The sequence below is a fragment of the Macrobrachium nipponense genome, chromosome 34 (genome assembly GCF_015104395.2).
Source record: "Macrobrachium nipponense isolate FS-2020 chromosome 34, ASM1510439v2, whole genome shotgun sequence".
Taxonomy (NCBI): domain Eukaryota; kingdom Metazoa; phylum Arthropoda; class Malacostraca; order Decapoda; family Palaemonidae; genus Macrobrachium; species Macrobrachium nipponense.
The window spans coordinates 48,704,477-48,722,749 of NC_061095.1; the positions used below are offsets into that span (position 1 = coordinate 48,704,477).

The following is an 18,273-nucleotide window of genomic DNA, read 5'->3' on the forward strand; positions in this document are numbered from 1 at the left end:
AAAACTGATAAAGGCTACAATCATGAGTTATTTTTTGTTGTATTTTAAATGAAATTGCGCACATTTTCATATATAAAACTCTATGTAACGGCTAATATAAAATGGTGCAAAAATTACGGCAAAGTGACACAAGCATTTCTGAAATTTGCGACCGAGTTTATGGCGTGTGGATGGAAGAAAAAAGAAAAAAATTTTTTTTCACAAATAAACCATAAATCGAAATATTGTGCTAGAGACTTCCCGTTTGTTGCAAAATGAAGGTAATTGATTGAATATTACTAGAAAGTAAGACTTTTAGCTTACAATTGCATTTTTCAACCATTTAAGGTGAGTCAAAGTTGACCAAATGTCGAATTCTTTCTATTCAAGGTGATTTATATGCAAATATTTCAAAAATAATAAAAGCTACATCCATGAGTTATTTTGTTTTTGTATTCTGCACAAAATTTCACACATTTCCTATATAAAACTCTGTGTAAGGGCTAATACGAAACGGTGCAGAAATTACGACAAAGTGACTCAAGTATTTCTGAGGGAGGTGGCCGTTCTGTAAGCGAGCTATGTGTTGCTGGCATTCAGGAAATAATCTCCCAAGTTTGGTGCTAGCATAAGTTGAGTGAGTGGCACTGTTGATCTACAGGGCAGGCACACAACAGGGTAGTCTACACAGATCTGCAAAACATTCTTGCATAAAACACTGGTAATGGTAAGGTGATGTAATAGGGTAACATGTAAGATTTCCAAAGGCAGATTAGTGGGCATAGCTCTGTACCAGGTTATCAGCCAAGGGACATGGGTCACTTGCAGTCCTTCACCATGGCATAAGATAATGTCTTCATCAGTCAGACTCTCTGGCAGTCTCAATGTAGTTCTTGTGTTACTAGCCTCTTCAGCAGCAAGATGTTGGTAAAAGGGAAGCATCGGGTGAGTGGTACAGCGTAATGTCTCTTCCATGTCAGGTGCGGTGACTGAGCTGGTGTTGAAGGGCAGTGTCAGGTCATCACCAGAGTTCTATCCCAGGCAGAGGGATCTTCCAAGATGGTTAGGGATACTTATAACATGTAAGGTATCCACATGATATTTGCAGGTATGGGCATCTTCCAGCCCTAAGTATACCTCAATGTAGACCTAGAGTCTGTTGGTCAAGTTTGTTGTTGTTTTCCTTCTTCCAAAACATAGGTCTGAGTTCCTTAAGGGCAATTTGACTTAGTTCCTTTGTGTCTGTCGCTGATCATCTACTTTACCCAGAAAAGACATTTGAACGATGGCGAGAAAGTGTGAAAAATAACGAAGACAATACCAGTGCAGGTGGGTCAAGAGAGGTCAAGGGATATGCAGATATGAGGAGGTGGAGTCAGGACCTTGAGGGTCCAATAACAATGCTAAGGTCTGAGTCAGGTAGAAGGATTAGGGATTAACTTCGAACTCTCGCCCATTTTGACAACTTGGGAGGCCGTCCTTGCTTTAATAGCTGTGCAACAAATTAAGCTGGAAACATATTACAGTGGGAAGGCCTATCTCAACACCCCTAGGATTACTGGCAATCACTCCATGATCTAAACAACCTTCTACTAAACATTCATGCATTAAAATGATTTATTAGGTCCATTTAAATCATAAATAAGAGGGACAGCCGGTCCCATTCCTGAATCACTTCCTCTCAATATTGCCAAGTTTAAAACTCACGTTATCTTTGGTCTTACTTGAGTTTTCGAAGTTGGGGTCCAACTGGATGAGGGAATACATTTTTGAGGCATTTTCCTCATGCTTCCACAGGAGGGCGGAGATGGTGTTGAGGCGCAGGCAGTAGCCAGAGCTGTCCTTGAGGGGTTTATAAAAGCTGTTTTGGTATGGGTCGACCATTTTGCCTTGGCAACAGTGCCACTTCCTTGGGCCCCGTTGTTTAGTGTTGCCAACGGTGAGCAACCTTTCGGCAACGGAAGAAGATGATGGAAATTTTATATCTTATTAATAAACCACTCAGTAAATTATAATTATTTCCTATAAAAAGTGCAACATTAAATTTCTGTCTCTTCGACCTCCCTTACGAGTGTTGCCAATGGCAACCTTTCGAAAAATGGCAGAATAAGCAACATATTCAATATATTTATTATTGTTATTTTGTTATAATTTAAAGCCATAAAATTGCAATGTATCTTCAACAAAGTCCGCCCAAAAAGGTCATCATGTGTGTTTCCCATTATCTTACATGGTACAAAACACTTTGTTTTCTGTGGCAATGATGATGACTTTGCAATATTGCCAAATTTGCTTCTTTGTTTTTTGAAATGCAATTGGCAAAAGATCTGCAGTATTGCCAAACTTCTTACTTTGTTTTTTGAAAGGATCACACTTCGTCTGATTGGCATCTGGGAGGTTGTTGTGCCATCTTGTGAATGTAACAGGTTTTGTTAAGAAAAATTATGAAATGACTCATTTATTCAAGGTGAAAACAAGTTTTTCCAACAGGATTCTCTATGCTGAAGAATGTGCTTGAAGAAGTGTTTTGAGTTTCTATGAAAAATTGTCTCGTCCATTGTTCAGAGTGACTCCTTGGATCTTGGTTCAGTCATTATCACTTTGAGCTTTTTGGTGATATGATGCCTGCTGGTTGAACTAATCAGCCAATTCATGTCACTACTGGCCTGTCTATGCAAGTTGGGCCGGAAGTGACAAGTGGGTTTTGGCCCAAAGTCTGCTGAGAATGTCAGGTCTGAGTGTAGTGATAACGAGATGAGAATTTCTAGGTCTATGTTGACGATACATTTGCAGTAGAACTTCCCTGCTTGCCTCTCAAATCCTTGTAGAATTGTTCCTGACAATAGGCAAGGTGCTTTCAGTAGTCTGCTAATATATACATGTCTGGCCTGTTAGAATGCTCCCTCAAGTACGCTGGAAGGAAATCTTGAGTTGGTCTCAGAAGCAAACGCCAGTCCTAAACAGAAAGGATAATGGGTTAGTACTATTGCCAAAATATTGCTTACTGATCTGTGATTCATATTAAGTCTGAGACAAGTCTGTTATGAGTTCTGGATACAAAAGAAGGCAAATATAAATTCTGAAGTATGTGTGCTGGTTGGTTGCTTGTGATCTACACAACTTTCCATTCAAATTTCATTCTACCACTAATAGGTTACTAGACCCATAAAGCTTTAAATACTGACCCTACCTAAAACTGCCCCATATTGAGACAAAAAACATACAATAAAGCATCATCATAAAAATTCCTAAAACAAAAATCTTAATAACAACACTTTCCATAGATTTTTAATAACCACAGTAGGTACCCTCTTAACTACTCAATTTCTTTCTACTAAGCCTAAATCCAAATGGAGATAGAAATGAAGATATTCTGAGATTCTAAATATATTTAACATTAAGTTGTCACCCCTCTTATTATTTTTTTTTTGAGATGGGCAGCAACTGAATCACCAAACAGCCAAAAGTAATAGACCTAACTTTAGGCCTAACTTGCCTTATCTTTCAACTGGATGTACTTGTAAATGGCGAAGGCCGGCACCAGGAGAAATGGGGAGATGGACAGGATCCACCCTAGGAGGGTGTACATGCCATGTAGATTTTCGTCCCCCAGGGTAGGGAATTCGGTGTTTCTTGCTGCACATATGACAAGGCCCTGTGGGAAAGAGAAGGGTTTGTGCATAATATGTATGTGTACATACTAAATACACAGACACCACCTTACTAACGAATGATCAACTTACAAACATTCAGATATACAAACAGACGCGATTGCAAATCAAAATTGTACTCAGAGTGCTCCCCTATAAGTTCAAATTTTGTTTTGTGCACTTTTTTGTAAATACAATATTGTATATACTGTGTATTTTGTTTTAGCATGAAAAAAAAGTACAGAACTGAATTGATTCTATATCATACTGTACTTCAATAGGCATGAAGACTACAGTAACCAACTTACAAACAATTTAGCATACAAATGGCCGTCAGCAATGTAATTTGCTAAAAGTAGGGTGGTTCCTGTATATATATATATATATATATATATACATATATATATGACTATATATATATATATATAATTATATATATATATATATATATATAATATATATATATATATATATATATACAGAATCTATTGATCACTTTTCACTATATATAAGTTCAATTTTGTGATAACCACAATACCATCTTCAAACGGAAGAGTACAAATTAATGACGATGTCCATAGCAGGATTTTAATCCACATCTGGAGTACCAAAACGACAGAGAGAGAGAGAGAGAGAGAGAGAGAGAGAGAGAGAGAATAAGGTATATTTAAACTGAACCCTAATCACATTTTTTAAGTGTAACCTCTTCACAAGAGTAAATTCATACTTACACAAAAGACTACAGGAGATATATACTTCAGTGCCAACATCAGGTGCCATTCAATAAATTTAGGAACTGTGACTTTCAACTCCTGTCTTATGATTGTCATCAGATTATCAAATCCTGGAAGGGAAGGATTGGTGATCGAATCATCTCTAAACTCTCACAGAACTCCCCAGCTTCTCCTATAGGATTTTGGTTCTTAAATGGTGACTGAAAACTAGAGTGAGGGATGTTCAAGAAGTTAGACTGTGTGTGGTGGGAGACTGACCCTGAAGAAACCAGAATATTCGGGCCAATACTTTTTAATCATTTTTACAGTTTAAAGACCTTTCTATCAGAAGATCTGAAACCATCATTGAATATTCCAGAAATATCATTTATGTCTGATTTATTACATCTAACAACTTAAAATTTATCATATGAGACAAAGTCAACACAGGTGAATTCTCCCTTCTTCCAAGAAGGTCTACCTCACTGTACAAAAATTACTTTAATAAAACAGATATAACATGATACAAAGAACTAAAGCAATGAATTAACATTCATTTAGTCACTGTTTTGGCCAGTACTCCTTCTGACCAGAATCAAAAACCTACAGGACACTTGAGATGCATAAAGACATGTTCTCAAAAGATGGTAGATACATCACTCACCAAATACATAGCAGACGAGGACGATGTGTGAGATCCCAAGAAGAGGAAGGCTCAGGTTGCACGTGTATGAGTGCATACACTCTACGATGTAGAACCCAGTGCTCGTACACATCGGGAGACCAAGGAGAAACATCACAAAAATGACTGCGCACACATTTGGAAAGTAGCGATTCCTTAGACGGGTGAAGTTGTCAAAGAGAGCCGTTGTGACAGTTTCCACGAGTCCTATCTGGAAGTGAGGGTGGGAGCTCTTTAATGGGAGATGGTAAGTACGGCATCATTGAAGTAAAATAGGGGATTTAATTACGAAAAGCAGTGGACTAAGACACTAATCAGCAGCTTCTGTAGAAAAGCAATTATTGGAATGGAATGGAATATAAGATTTAGGCCGAAGGTCAAGCATTGGGACCTATAAAGGAAATTGAGAGTATAAATGTTGTAAAGGAGTAACAGAAGGAAAACTTCACAGTTGCACTATGAAACAATTGTTCGGAGAGTGTGAAAAGTAAGATGAAGAATGAGATTATGAACAGAGTTACAGTGAAAGGAATGAAAGGGGCCACAGCTAAGGGCCAAAGGGATGCTGCAAAGAACCTCCAGTAATGCCTATAATGCCCGGTGTATGGTGAATTGACGGCACTAAATAAAAGAATTATAGGGAAAGGTCACCAAACAGGAATTTGTCATTGCTGGAGGCATTGTGTTTCATGGACATATATCTTGCTGCTTTTGTTTAGTGAAATGATTAATTACTACTTGTGAAAATAAGTAGTTATCAGTAACCTCGTTCACGATGTAAAACCTATTCATAACACCATATGTTGTCTATGCTGTTGTGAAAACCAGCCTGAATTATAGACAAGAAGTCTGTATCTGGCACTAAATCGAATTAGGACTAATTCTCACTGCATCTCACCAGACTATCGATGCCCATTGTCAGAATCATCAGGAAGAAACGCCTAAACAACATAGGGGATTTCATTTCGACCAAGAAAGCTGGGTACGCTATGAAGACGACTTCCGCCCCTATTTTCCCAACTGTGTGACCGATGCTAAACAGAGATTCAATGTCCACATTCAAGTCAGAGGTCAGCTTACTCAGGGAGATGAAGACCAAACATCCAAAGAGGAAGGACAATGCGGTGTCCCACAAGATGATGAACAGTGCAGTCCTGCAAAGAAAAGGGCGAAAATAAGTCACATTAAGTCTAGTTTGGGTTGATCCGATTTAATGAAATTCAGGCTGTCGAGACAAGCACTGGAGTCTTTCCACCATTCAGCATTTGAAACAGTGAAAAGAGGGAAGAGGGAGCTTGGGTGGCTGGACAGCAAGATATAGAGATCCAGAAAACGAAGGAGATGAAGTACAAGGATCCAAAGGTGGAATTGTGAGAAAAACCCTGTTACAATAAGAAATAACAGTTGGAGAAATTGAAACCTAGATTTAAGAAACTCTGAAACCGGCCGTAAGCCATAATCTTTAATTTTTTTCCATTTGTTATGGTTCCTTATTTCATTCTTGGACTTGAATTACCACAACTCAGATCCGTTGCTCTTGAAAGGAACCACAAACATAACAAAACGAATTGGGAGTGGAGGTAAAGTTCAACAATGAAAAATGAGTGAAACTATGGGCCAAAAGGATGCTACAAACACTCTTTAGACAATCAGCGTACCAAGTGCAGTGCACTAATGGTACTGCCACCATCCCTGCTACCCCATTAGAAGTCTTGTTTGAGAGGAAGAAGTGTTTTAAAGTAGCCATAAGTTTTGCCAGGCCATAATGGCCAAGCCTGAAGTAAATAAATGATTTCCACCCATAGACTATGGGGTGCATTTCATCATAACAGAAGCCTGACAATCAATCACGAAGTGTGTGTGAAACTCTCACTGATGTGGTGGGATCACAAGCTAAAAAAAACAAGTGGCAAAACCCTCCCCACATTAACCTAATCACTCCAGCTGCCCAACTCCCCCCAGTCACACTTTCCTCTTTACACTACAGCATACACACAGGACAATTGACCTCTACCTACACACACACACAAAAAAAAAAATAAAAAAATAAAACATGTACTTCAGTTACTACAGGGCTATCCTGTGCTGTCTGCCAGTCGAGGTCACAGAGATGCCAACCACAACAAAGACCACAACCCACAACCAAACAACACAACAACCAAGGACCACAACAACACAACAACAACCAAGGAACACAACCACAACCTATCAACACAGCAAACAACCAAGTAACACAACCACAGCCTCACATATAACAACAAAAACTCAACAACACAACAAAAGACCACTGCACAAACAACACAAAAAATCCCAATAGCACAGGACAGCAACTCGAAGCAAACAACACTAACCTAGCAACAACCAAATAACAAACAAAAACATACAACTCAGCTGAATATCAATGCCTTCACTAAAATCCTGCCAACACTACTGTCTCTCACAGCTTCTGACTTAAGACTTACTGAAAACTAACTAAAAACACAGAACTCTGATCTCTAACAGCATCAGCAGACAACCCAGAACTCACCAACATCCAATTCAATCGTTAACCATCCAACCACCAATTACACTCCCCCCCACCCCCCCCCACCCACTCCCCCACTCTCTCTCTCTCTCGCTCTCTCTCTCTTACACACACATATGCTGTCAAATGGAACTCCATAACTCCTCCATACTGATACCAAAAGCTACAGTCCCAACAATAAATGTGATGCTATGGAACTGTTCCTTACCAGAGGGTATTTTGTCGCAGGTCATTGTAAGAAGCTAGGGTTATGGCGCCTCCAAAAATGTGACCCAAGGTGAACAAAGCTTGAGAAGCAGCATCGGCCCATATTTCCCATGACAGCAGCTTGGAAGCCTCCACCTACAGAATGTTGATAAAATGATTTTTGGAAAAAGACATATCCAGTAATAGATCAATTGCAGATGTAAATGAATTGCTTGTTCCAGGTTCTGTATTAATGTTCTAATAAGAGGAAATCAAAAACCTACAATACTTGTATGGCTACAGTTACCCGAGTTGGGGAGAAATATAAGTTGAAGCTCTCATTCCATACATCAAGGTCATAATTCAGGTAACCTGCAAGCAAAAAAGGCCAAATGATTATATTTATTTGCTTTAACAGTCCTACTGTGCTTTGTGGACAATGGTCCTCAAGCAAAACTAATAATGTTAAAAAATCCAAAATTATATATTAAAATATATTTCTATGTAAAAAACAAAGACTTTCAAACACCCGAAAGGTGTTCGGAAGTCTTTGTTTTTTACATAGAAATATACTTTAATATATAATTTTGGATTTTTTAACAATTTGTTTTTACGAGGCTGTTAAGTTGTTAACAAAAGTATGAATGTTATCAGATTCAGTGCTTTGTTTTTGGAGCTACATATGTAGCCTTTCTATAAAGTCTGACATCAATGCCCAAGTGCCAGATTGAACAAACACTATAGCAGACAGTCTTATTCAAGTCAGGGCAAAATTAATGACGTTTTGCTCAAACTCTCCTGAAGCTAATACCACTTTGATACTGAGCACAGTAAATTTACATAAGGCCAGTAGGGCAAACACGTTTGAGCCGCTAACCAGCAAGGTTAGCTGGTATCCATGTCAGCCTGGATGTCACGTACGGTTCTTTTCCAGGTCACGAAACTACGAAAAGTTGAAAGGCTCTGAGCTGCAAGAATCAGTCACAGAGATATTAGACAATTTAGTATATTAAGCAATTGTAGCCACCTTTAATGAGCTCTTGGCACATGGGACATGGACAGCAAACATCTCGTAAAAGTGAGATATAACCATGAAAATGGCTATATTTATATATATGTTTTCATTGACAGAAACACTTTACCCTAAGAAAGAAAATAAAAGGGTCACTGCAATGAGAGATACATAAAGGATAAGGTGAGACATATTCTGACAGTTGTTTACACATCAGAGTGGAGAGGATTGGTGAAAAAAATATGACAGGGGTATTCCATAGAACAGAACCATTACACCAGGATCTGGAGGCCATGGTACCCTAACTATGCCCGTTTTATTTAACCATCAAATGAAGAAACGTAAGTTAGGGAAAATCGAAGCAGTGATGACATTGCGAAGTCTAGTAGTGAAATGGAAGTAATAGTCGATGAATGGTATAATTGGAGTGAAGTATAATGAAGATTGGCGAGTGAGTGGTTGATTTGACATGTCAGCAGAGAGCACCGCAAGCACTTGCTAACAACTAACATACCTGGTTGTATTAGTACTTACTGTAGACCAAAAGCTGTAACATCATAGCAATTGGAAATATATTGGTGAAATACATGACCTTGCTTGAGCTCTTGATGCCTCGGACAAGGATCCCCATGACAAACAGCCAGGTTAGACTGAGACTCAGAACTAATTGAGGTTGGATCTCGAAGTCCTTGTCGTCGTTCAAGTAAACCACTTCATTTCTGTGACAATACAGGAGATGAGAAATAACTCGACTTTAACCTTGGCAATATCATCTGTTTAGCAATAAAGTTTGAAATATGTTATGGTCATACATTGAATTCTTTTTTTTTAGTTGAAATAGCCATAAGGTCAAATGTAAAATAAATACGGTTGAACTTGATGCATGCTTAAGAAATCAAGATGCATTAGATAGAGGAAGGTGGAGAAGGCTGACAGAAAAAAGCAATCCCATGTAGAAATGGGCAAAGATGGAGACAAGGAAGAAACTAGATGTATGTATCAAGATTCAGGGCAAATACTGTTGGGTATGGAGAACTTCACTACCCCATATAGGTTAAAGATGTTCTATAACAGGTCAAGGTAGGTCACGGAGCCACTGAATATGCTAGGTTAATTTACATGGGTAAGCAAGTGGGTAGTCCAAGTTAAACACTCAAATATATATATATATATATATATATATATATATATATATATATATATATATATATATATATATATATATAAAGTTTTTTTGCCACGAAGGAAAAAAATGAAAAGCGAAGATAGCCAATACTTTCGGTCCTATTCGGACCCTTTACTGAGGCACACTGATTTTACAAAGAACACCATAGTCAAAAGAAGGCTTAATATACAAACTGACACTACCAGATTAGCCATAAGGGCGATTTTCATTCTACATTAAACAAGTGATTCTTCCAGAAAAACAGTACATTTTGAAAAAAACACGGGAGCATATACAATTTAATATCATGAATTTTTTACACAAATTTTCCCAACAAAAATTATTATTAATGAAAAGACGAAAGAAAATATAAACATATATATATCGAGCAAGAGAAAGAGGGAGAGAGAATATCGAACCAGAGAGAGAGAGAGAGAGAGAGAGAGAGAGAGAGAGAGAGAGAAATAATTATATACATGTGGGACTAATTTATTGGTTGTTCATTTATTTTGAGGTCCTTCATAAACATCTTACAAATATATGGGTCCAAATGGTACATTCCCAGACTAAGATTTAGGTTGTTTTTATTAGTGATTTGTATAATTGCCGATTCCAGTAAATTTCTTGAAACATAATCATTAGATCTAGCAATTACCGAGGTATCACCCCAATTAATACAATGAGATTTTTCACTCAGATGGATAAACAGTGCATTTGAAGTCTGGGCTGTTCTAACTAAATACATATGCTGCTTGATCCGAACACATAAATTTTTACTAGACTGACTAACGTAAAACGATGGGCAATCCTTACAAGGAATTTTGTAAATGATGTTGTTATTTGCTACGGGACTATTCTTAATTAGCATATCTTTAATGGTATTGTTATAAGAGAACACTACATTAACATTAAACGATTTAAATATTGATTTTATGGTTTCAAATCCACGAAAATAAGCTAAGCTAAGTACATTTTTAGGCATTTCTTTTTCATTAATAGCAACATTATAAAACTTTTTATGAGCTTTTTGATAACATAAATCAATTAAATGAGGTGGGTAGCAGAGATCGTTTCCTATCTTTTTTATGTATTCTATTTCTTGGTCCAGGTATTGTGGACTCGTCATACGCAAAGCGCGTAGGAACATAGAAGAAAAAATTGAAATTTTAATATTAAGATGGTGGCCAGAATAAAAATGTACATATGTTAAATTATTTGTGGGTTTTCTATAAATACTGAATTTGCATTGGAAAGATTCTCTATGTATTGATACATCTAGGAAAGGGATGACATTGTTATTTTCAATTTCAACAGTGAATTTTATGGATGGCACTAAATTATTCAATTTAGACAGTAAATCATTTACATCGATACCACCAGGTAAGACTACTAAAATATCATCGACATATCGGTACCATTTTAAGGGGATAAGTGTGATATTCGGGAGGTGTTGTCTCTCAAAAAATTCCATATATAAGTTTGAAAGGAGAGGTGATAAAGGGTTGCCCATGGCCATACCAAATATTTGTTGGTAATATTCTCCATTAAAAATAAATCTGCAATCACAAATACATAACTTAATTAAGGAAATTATGTGACTAACGGACATAGGCAATTCATGCAGTACAAGTTCATTACTTAAATATTCTAGCACAGTCAATAGGGACTTTTGTAAACAAAGAACATACATAAAAACTGACAAAAATATCGCTAGGGTTTAATACAATGTTATTTAATTTTTCCACAAGATCAAGAGAATTCCGGATGTGTGAATTAGATACAGTTCCTAGTAGCGGGGATAACAGTTTAGTAAGATATTTGATCCTACAGTACTAATAATTCACCACACAATGACTTCTAGCATTATTGGTCCAATCACTGTCGTTGATATATATATATATAGAGATATATTTATATTATATATGAGTATAGATATATATAGTATGATGATATATATAGATATAATATATCTATATATATATATAGATAGATATAAGATAATAGACCTATATATAGATATATAGATATATATATATATATATAGGCATATATAGTATATATAGATAGATATACCTATATAGATTATATATATATATATATATTGAGTATATATATAGATAGATATATTAGATATAATATATATATATAGATATGATAGATGATATATCTATAGTTTATAGATATATATAGATAATATATATACATCTAGATATAGATCATATATATACTATATATAGATATATATATATAGCTTATAGTATTATATATATATCATATATATAGATATATATATATAAAGATATATATATATGCGATAATACATATATATCTATATATATGATATATCTATATATATACTATATATATAATATTACTATATATATATATATAACTATATATATAGTGATATATATGATATATATATATATATATATATATATATATATATATATATATATAGATCTATATATATATATCTAATATAAATATATATATATATACCTAGCTACTATATATAGATCTATTATATAGATGCTATATAATATAATATTATAGTAATATATAAATCTATATATAATTCTTATCAATTACTATTATATCTTATATTAGTTATTATATTATATATATATATATGATCATATATATATATATATATATATAGCTTTATATATAATAATATATATATAGTCTATATGATGATATTATAGATAGCTCTATAATATCCGACTATATATTCTATATATATATCTAAAATATGATATATATCATATCTATAATATCGATCGAATTGATAGATATAGATTATATATATAATATTATCCTATATAATATATATAATAACTATATATATATATATATATTCTATATATATACTATATATATAAGTATATATTATAATATATATACATATATATAGTATATAGATAATATAGAGATATTAATATTAATATTATATATTATATAAATATATATATATTATATTTATATATTTTATATATATATATTTATTTATATAATTATATAATATATATATAATAATATATTATATATTAATTAAATATATATATATATATAGAAATTATATATATATATATATATATATATATATTATATTAATCTAATATAACTATATATATATCTATAATATCTAATAAGATACAAATATATTATTATATATTAATATATATATTATATATAAATATGTTCTATAAATTATATATATAATATATATATATTATTTATATATATATATAATATATATAATATATATAGATATATCAGAAAAATCGCAGATAAAACATTCAGGAGTCCAGGAAGACAGCAGTCTAAGAAGCATGCTTTATTTATATGTGAAACGTTTCATGTTGCTTCAACACATCATCAGTCTGCAATAATTAAAATTTTCTTGATAAATTACAAGGTAAAAGTACAAATTATTACCAATAAAAAAATCAGCTAAAAATAATGTAAAACTTTAAATAAAAACAAAACATGAATATGTGAGAATGGCTAACTATTCAAGGTAAGGAAAAGAGTCAAGTGACCACAACAGTTCATACATGACCAGACAACACTTAAGCCAGAGAGAGAGGAGACGAAGAAACATTAGAGTTTAAGCCTGGAGAGAGGTGCTTGATAAATAAAGACTCAAGGGTCGTTAAGTAGGCTGTTTGTTTAGTAGTGCCTATTATTGAAAAATGCTTTTTTTCCACATTGATTTTGCATTTGGATGCATGAGTCCTTATATTTGAAAATTCGGGATTGGATATTCTTGACCCTGTCCTGTAACTAAGACCTAGATGGCTATAATAACGAATCTGCAACAGCCTTCGAGAGGATCCAACGTAACTACCAAGGCATCTTGGGCATTGAAATTTATATATTATGTTGGATCTCATGAAATCCTGAAGCTTGTCCTAATAACTAAAGAAACCTCCAATTTTCTTAGGGTTCATAGGAATGAGGTTTAATTTCAAAAATCCTAGTTCGTTTTCAATAATTTGTTTAACCTTGAAACGTAAATTGTCGGAGTGAATAAAGGGAATTGGTGCATACAAAGTTAATTTTGGAACATTAAAGTTCAATGTAGGTTTGGAAACAAACCTTGCTAACATTTTGTTGATAATACTAAAAACTAAATTTCTTGGGAATGAGTTTTTAGTGAAATACTCAAGTAAATATTCAATTTCATTATGAAAGGAGGCCCGATCTGAGGTATATCTAAGTGCCCTAAAAACAAGAATGGTGATTGCATTTATTTTAAAAGAATGGAAACAGGAACTAAAAAAATTGGTGCCTAAACCTGTAAAGGTATTTTTCCTGAAAACAGAAGTACTAAAAACATGGTTATGTCTGATAACCTTAACATCTAAAAATGCAAGAGTGTTGTCCTTCTCTTGTTCTAAAGTAAATTTCATGTTAGGATGTATGTCTACCTCTTACCTCTCTCTGCCACGCCTCGTGTATTTTCAGGTGTCCACAATCCCAGTATGGGCCAAACACCAGAGATTAATCCAAATGATCACTGGAGGGTGTAACAGAGGTCACTAAGATGGACTCTCACCGACGTTCCGTCTCAGTCGTGGGATGAAAGTCATCGCCAGCAGAAGAGCGAGACAGCTCGTAACCTCCCCCTCTCCCCACCCCCTTTTGTCCTCTCGGTCTCTCACAGTCACATGCCGAGTGATACCTGAAATCCCATATCCTCCATGGTGCCCTTTGGAATCCCAGCGGTGCCCTTAGAAGCGGAGAAAGGCGTCTAGCCAAGAGATCAGTACACGATCAATGGGCTGTCTTTTTCTCTTTCTTTCATTTCTGTTTCCCTCTGTGTCACATGTGAGTTATCCATGCCCTGTGCCCTACCACAACCATGTGCCCCTTAGCACTGCTGACATAACTGATCATGGGTTGATAACGTACGTTGGATGACAGTGTATCACTCCCTCCCATTCATTACTGTTGCTGGATGGAGTAATTCGACCATCTCTCGCTTTTGCAGGAATTTGGAGTACAAGAAGGTAAGGCAGCCTCACCGCACTTGATCTCTTAATCTGTGTGACGCACATGTATTTATTTATACCACAATACCTCGTTCCAGGTATCAGTATCACCCATTCCCGACTGTGGAAATTCTCACTTTATACGCTCGCGGGTTTTGCTTGGCGTTTGCAAGTTCATTCCCCCCTTCAGGTGTCATTCAGACACCGAGTAATATTTCAGTAAACATATTCTCTTTAAATAAATTTGATCCTTAGAGTTTCCCTGACATTTTCACTCGAAATCAAATTTCGGCCCTAAGTCGTAATTTCTGAAAATGAACTTCATCCAGGCCTCTTTTTGAGTAAAATAGATGCTTTTAACCCCTATGTAAATTTAAAGAGGCCCAGATTCACACACACACACACACACACACACATATATATATATATATATATATATATATATATATATATATATATATATATATATATATATATATATATATATATATATATATATATAGTGTGAACATGGAAGTTCTCTCTCACCATTGGTCTAATGACACAAGACACCCCTCTACTCCTGTGAGTTATAGGAAGAGCAAGGCAATGACCCCTTAGTCCTATGTCTCAGCAGGTAGGCTTCTGATCCCTCACCCTAGTCTTTCTGCCCCTAGCTCACAGGAACATTGAAAACACTTAATCATTACCACTTGAATATATTATTACTAGTTACTTTCATGGCTGATTCAAGTAACTCACCTGAAAAACTCCGTTGCCTTTTGGTAGCTATCTTCTGTTAAGCCAGAACTGGAAGCTTGGAAAAAAAATCATTGTCAATATTAATAACTGTAAAAATTTACTCCATCTTTTAACAGTAACATTCTCTCTTCTAGATGAACTGATGCTAACTCTCTCTCTCTCTCTCTCTCTCTCTCTCTCTCTCTCTCTCTCTCTCTCTCTGAGGGTCACAAGGTTAAACCATTCAACACTATACTTTTTATAACATTACATACAAATTATTCTTAAAATAACCGTTAAGAATCACTATTAAAGATCTACAGGCTTCTTAAAAGTCTTTCGATCGATGTCGAAATGGTTTTGTATTTCATGATATTATTATTATTATTATTATTATTATTATTATTATTATTATTATTATTATTATTATTATTAAATGTAGAGCAAATGTAGAGAGGACATGGAATAAAGAAAACAAGAAAATAGTTGCCCTCCCTTTTATGCCTAAAATGAAACAAATCACTTCAAAAATGAAAGAAAGTAAATATAAATTTGTATATACCTTTGATAATACTGTAAAAAACAAAGTATGTAAAAATAAATTGGAAGGAGAAGACAGCAATACAGATGATGTAGCGGGGGTATACATAATCAATCGCAACAATTGTGGAGACAGATATGTGGGGGAATCAGGTAGGGGAATAAGGACTAGAATCCAAGACCATAGAAGGGCAGTACAACTAAACTCTCAAGGGAGTGCTATAGCTAGGCATTGTTGGGAAAATGACCATAGGATGGATTTCAAAAACAGAAGGCTTATATACAAAAGCAACAAAATTAGTCACAGGAGGGTAGTAGAAGGTGCACTCATCAGCGAGATTAAAGTAATAGAAGGAAACAAAGGTTTTACCTCAGAAGATCCCGTAAGCCGAGCTTTGATATTGAAAGAAGCTAAGATTGACCCTGCTGACCTGGAGATTAGGTTTCCTGCCCAACAGACTTTTGGTGACCACACCCTTACTGCAAGGACTAATCCCATTAACCATCAGCTCAGGATATCAGAGCGACAAGACGGGATTGGCAACTCTCAAGGAAACCAGAACAGCCATCACATAAATGACAGCTCAACGAGAAGAAGTTCCAGAAGACTGCTGGGCCTTGACCCAGGCTAACATCCCAAACATCTCTTGAAAATGGGCCACAGATATGGACTGAAAGTACTCGAGTGTATGGTAAAACTAAATGTAAATACTTAGAAGTAAACCAGTTACAAAGTGATTTTGTGGGTTTCTTTTTCAATCTTCAGAAGAAAACTGAAAGAAGTTTTTGTTTGGCTCATTATTATTATTATTATTATTCAGAAGATAAACCTTATTTATATGAAACAAGCCAGCCACAGGGGTCATTGACTTGAAATTAAATATCCCAAAGAATATGGCGTCCATTCAAAAGTATTAACAGAAGGTAAAGAGAAATACAGAGAGATGATCAGTTATTAGAAAAAAATGTGTATTACCAAATAAATAGAGAGATAAAATTCTATAAGTAAGTTATGAAAATACAAGGATAAAGGTTTTAGGGTAGTAATGCATCACATCTTCGTTTGAACTTCTGAAGTTCCAATTGCACAACATCCTCAGGAGGTTGTTCCACAGTCCAACGGTGTAAGGAATAAAGACCCTCTGGAACTGAGAAGTTCTACACTGAGGCACATTTGCTGCACAGTGATACTTCTGCTGATCAGCGAATCTGGTTGCTCTCGGCAGGGAAAGGCGATCAGGGATCAATTGTGAATGCAAAAGATGGTGCGAATCATAACTGTTACTATTATGAAACAGAAACCTACCACCATGAACCACTCTGTCTAAATAATAACTTCTGAAAAATTCGACGCTGGCTTTAGCAACTCACCGGTGCAATTAGGGGCGAAAATAAAGTCTTTCCTGAAAGAGTGTTGAAGATAGGTGATGGTCCAGCCCAAGACGACGGCATAGTAAATGCTTATAAGACCGGATGATGCCACCATTGCCCAGCCTAGACCTAGTGAGAGAGAAAATCTTGAGTGTGCAGAAATTCTTATTGCACAAAAATATTTTCTGTGCAAAAAAATATTTATTGTGCTAATAATGCCACTGAGGAAAATGAAAAAAACGAGAACTGCCGAGATCTTTTGTTCTTAATGACTTTTTACTATAAGCAAAGCTGATCAGAACAATGAGAAACAGCACTGGTAAGGATATATACAAAAGAACATCACAGGATTAACAAAAGGTCCTGTAATGTCTGTTCGTATATGCTTTCATTTTCCTACATGGCATTACCTTTACTTATACATAGCATCACGTTTTGTATATTTCGTGATCAAGTTATTCATATATAGGTATATATTAGCTACCAGAGAATAAAGGACGCCATTGAAGCATAGGCATTTGTGGGTCCCAGACTCAGATACTGTCCAATGGATATGTCGACCACCATCAGAGGGAAGCCGATTGTCAGCAGGGTAACACCGTAGGCAATGATGAAGTACACTGTAAAATACAGAAGAAGAAATACAATTCTTACTTCCATTATGTAGTGTGGCTACAAAAGGTTGAGACTTGAAAGCGATTAGCGCTGTTGCCATATTTTCCTTCCTAACC

The 18,273-nt window shown here is 35.2% G+C and overlaps 1 protein-coding gene across 1 annotated transcript; it reads right to left on the reverse strand.

The window, feature by feature from the left end:
• Nucleotides 1-3,476: 3,476 nt before the first annotated feature.
• On the reverse strand, nt 3,477-17,657 carry LOC135207739 (sodium- and chloride-dependent glycine transporter 2-like). The gene is made up of 8 exons (XM_064239565.1): nt 17,543-17,657; nt 15,653-15,707; nt 9,281-9,465; nt 8,042-8,190; nt 7,757-7,890; nt 5,923-6,178; nt 5,007-5,235; nt 3,477-3,634 (listed from the first exon to the last, which is right to left on the reverse strand). Exons 1-8 carry the CDS (start codon nt 17,655-17,657, stop codon nt 3,477-3,479), a joined length of 1,281 nt encoding a protein of 426 aa, XP_064095635.1.
• Between the last annotated feature and the right edge of the window lie 616 nt (nt 17,658-18,273).

What these genes read in the sequence shown, in the direction of transcription:
- LOC135207739 (XM_064239565.1), bottom strand. Translation starts at nt 17,657, where the DNA reads ATGGTGGCATCATCCGGTCTTATAAGCATTTACTATGCCGTCGTCTTG. An exon ending in TTTCGCCCCTAATTGCACCG is followed by an intron (nt 15,708 to 17,542) that starts GTGAGTTGCTAA and finishes TTTTTTTCCAAG; the next exon opens with CTTCCAGTTCTGGCTTAACA. An exon ending in CAATGGGCATCGATAGTCTG is followed by an intron (nt 5,236 to 5,922) that starts GTGAGATGCAGT and finishes CCTCACTTCCAG; the next exon opens with ATAGGACTCGTGGAAACTGT.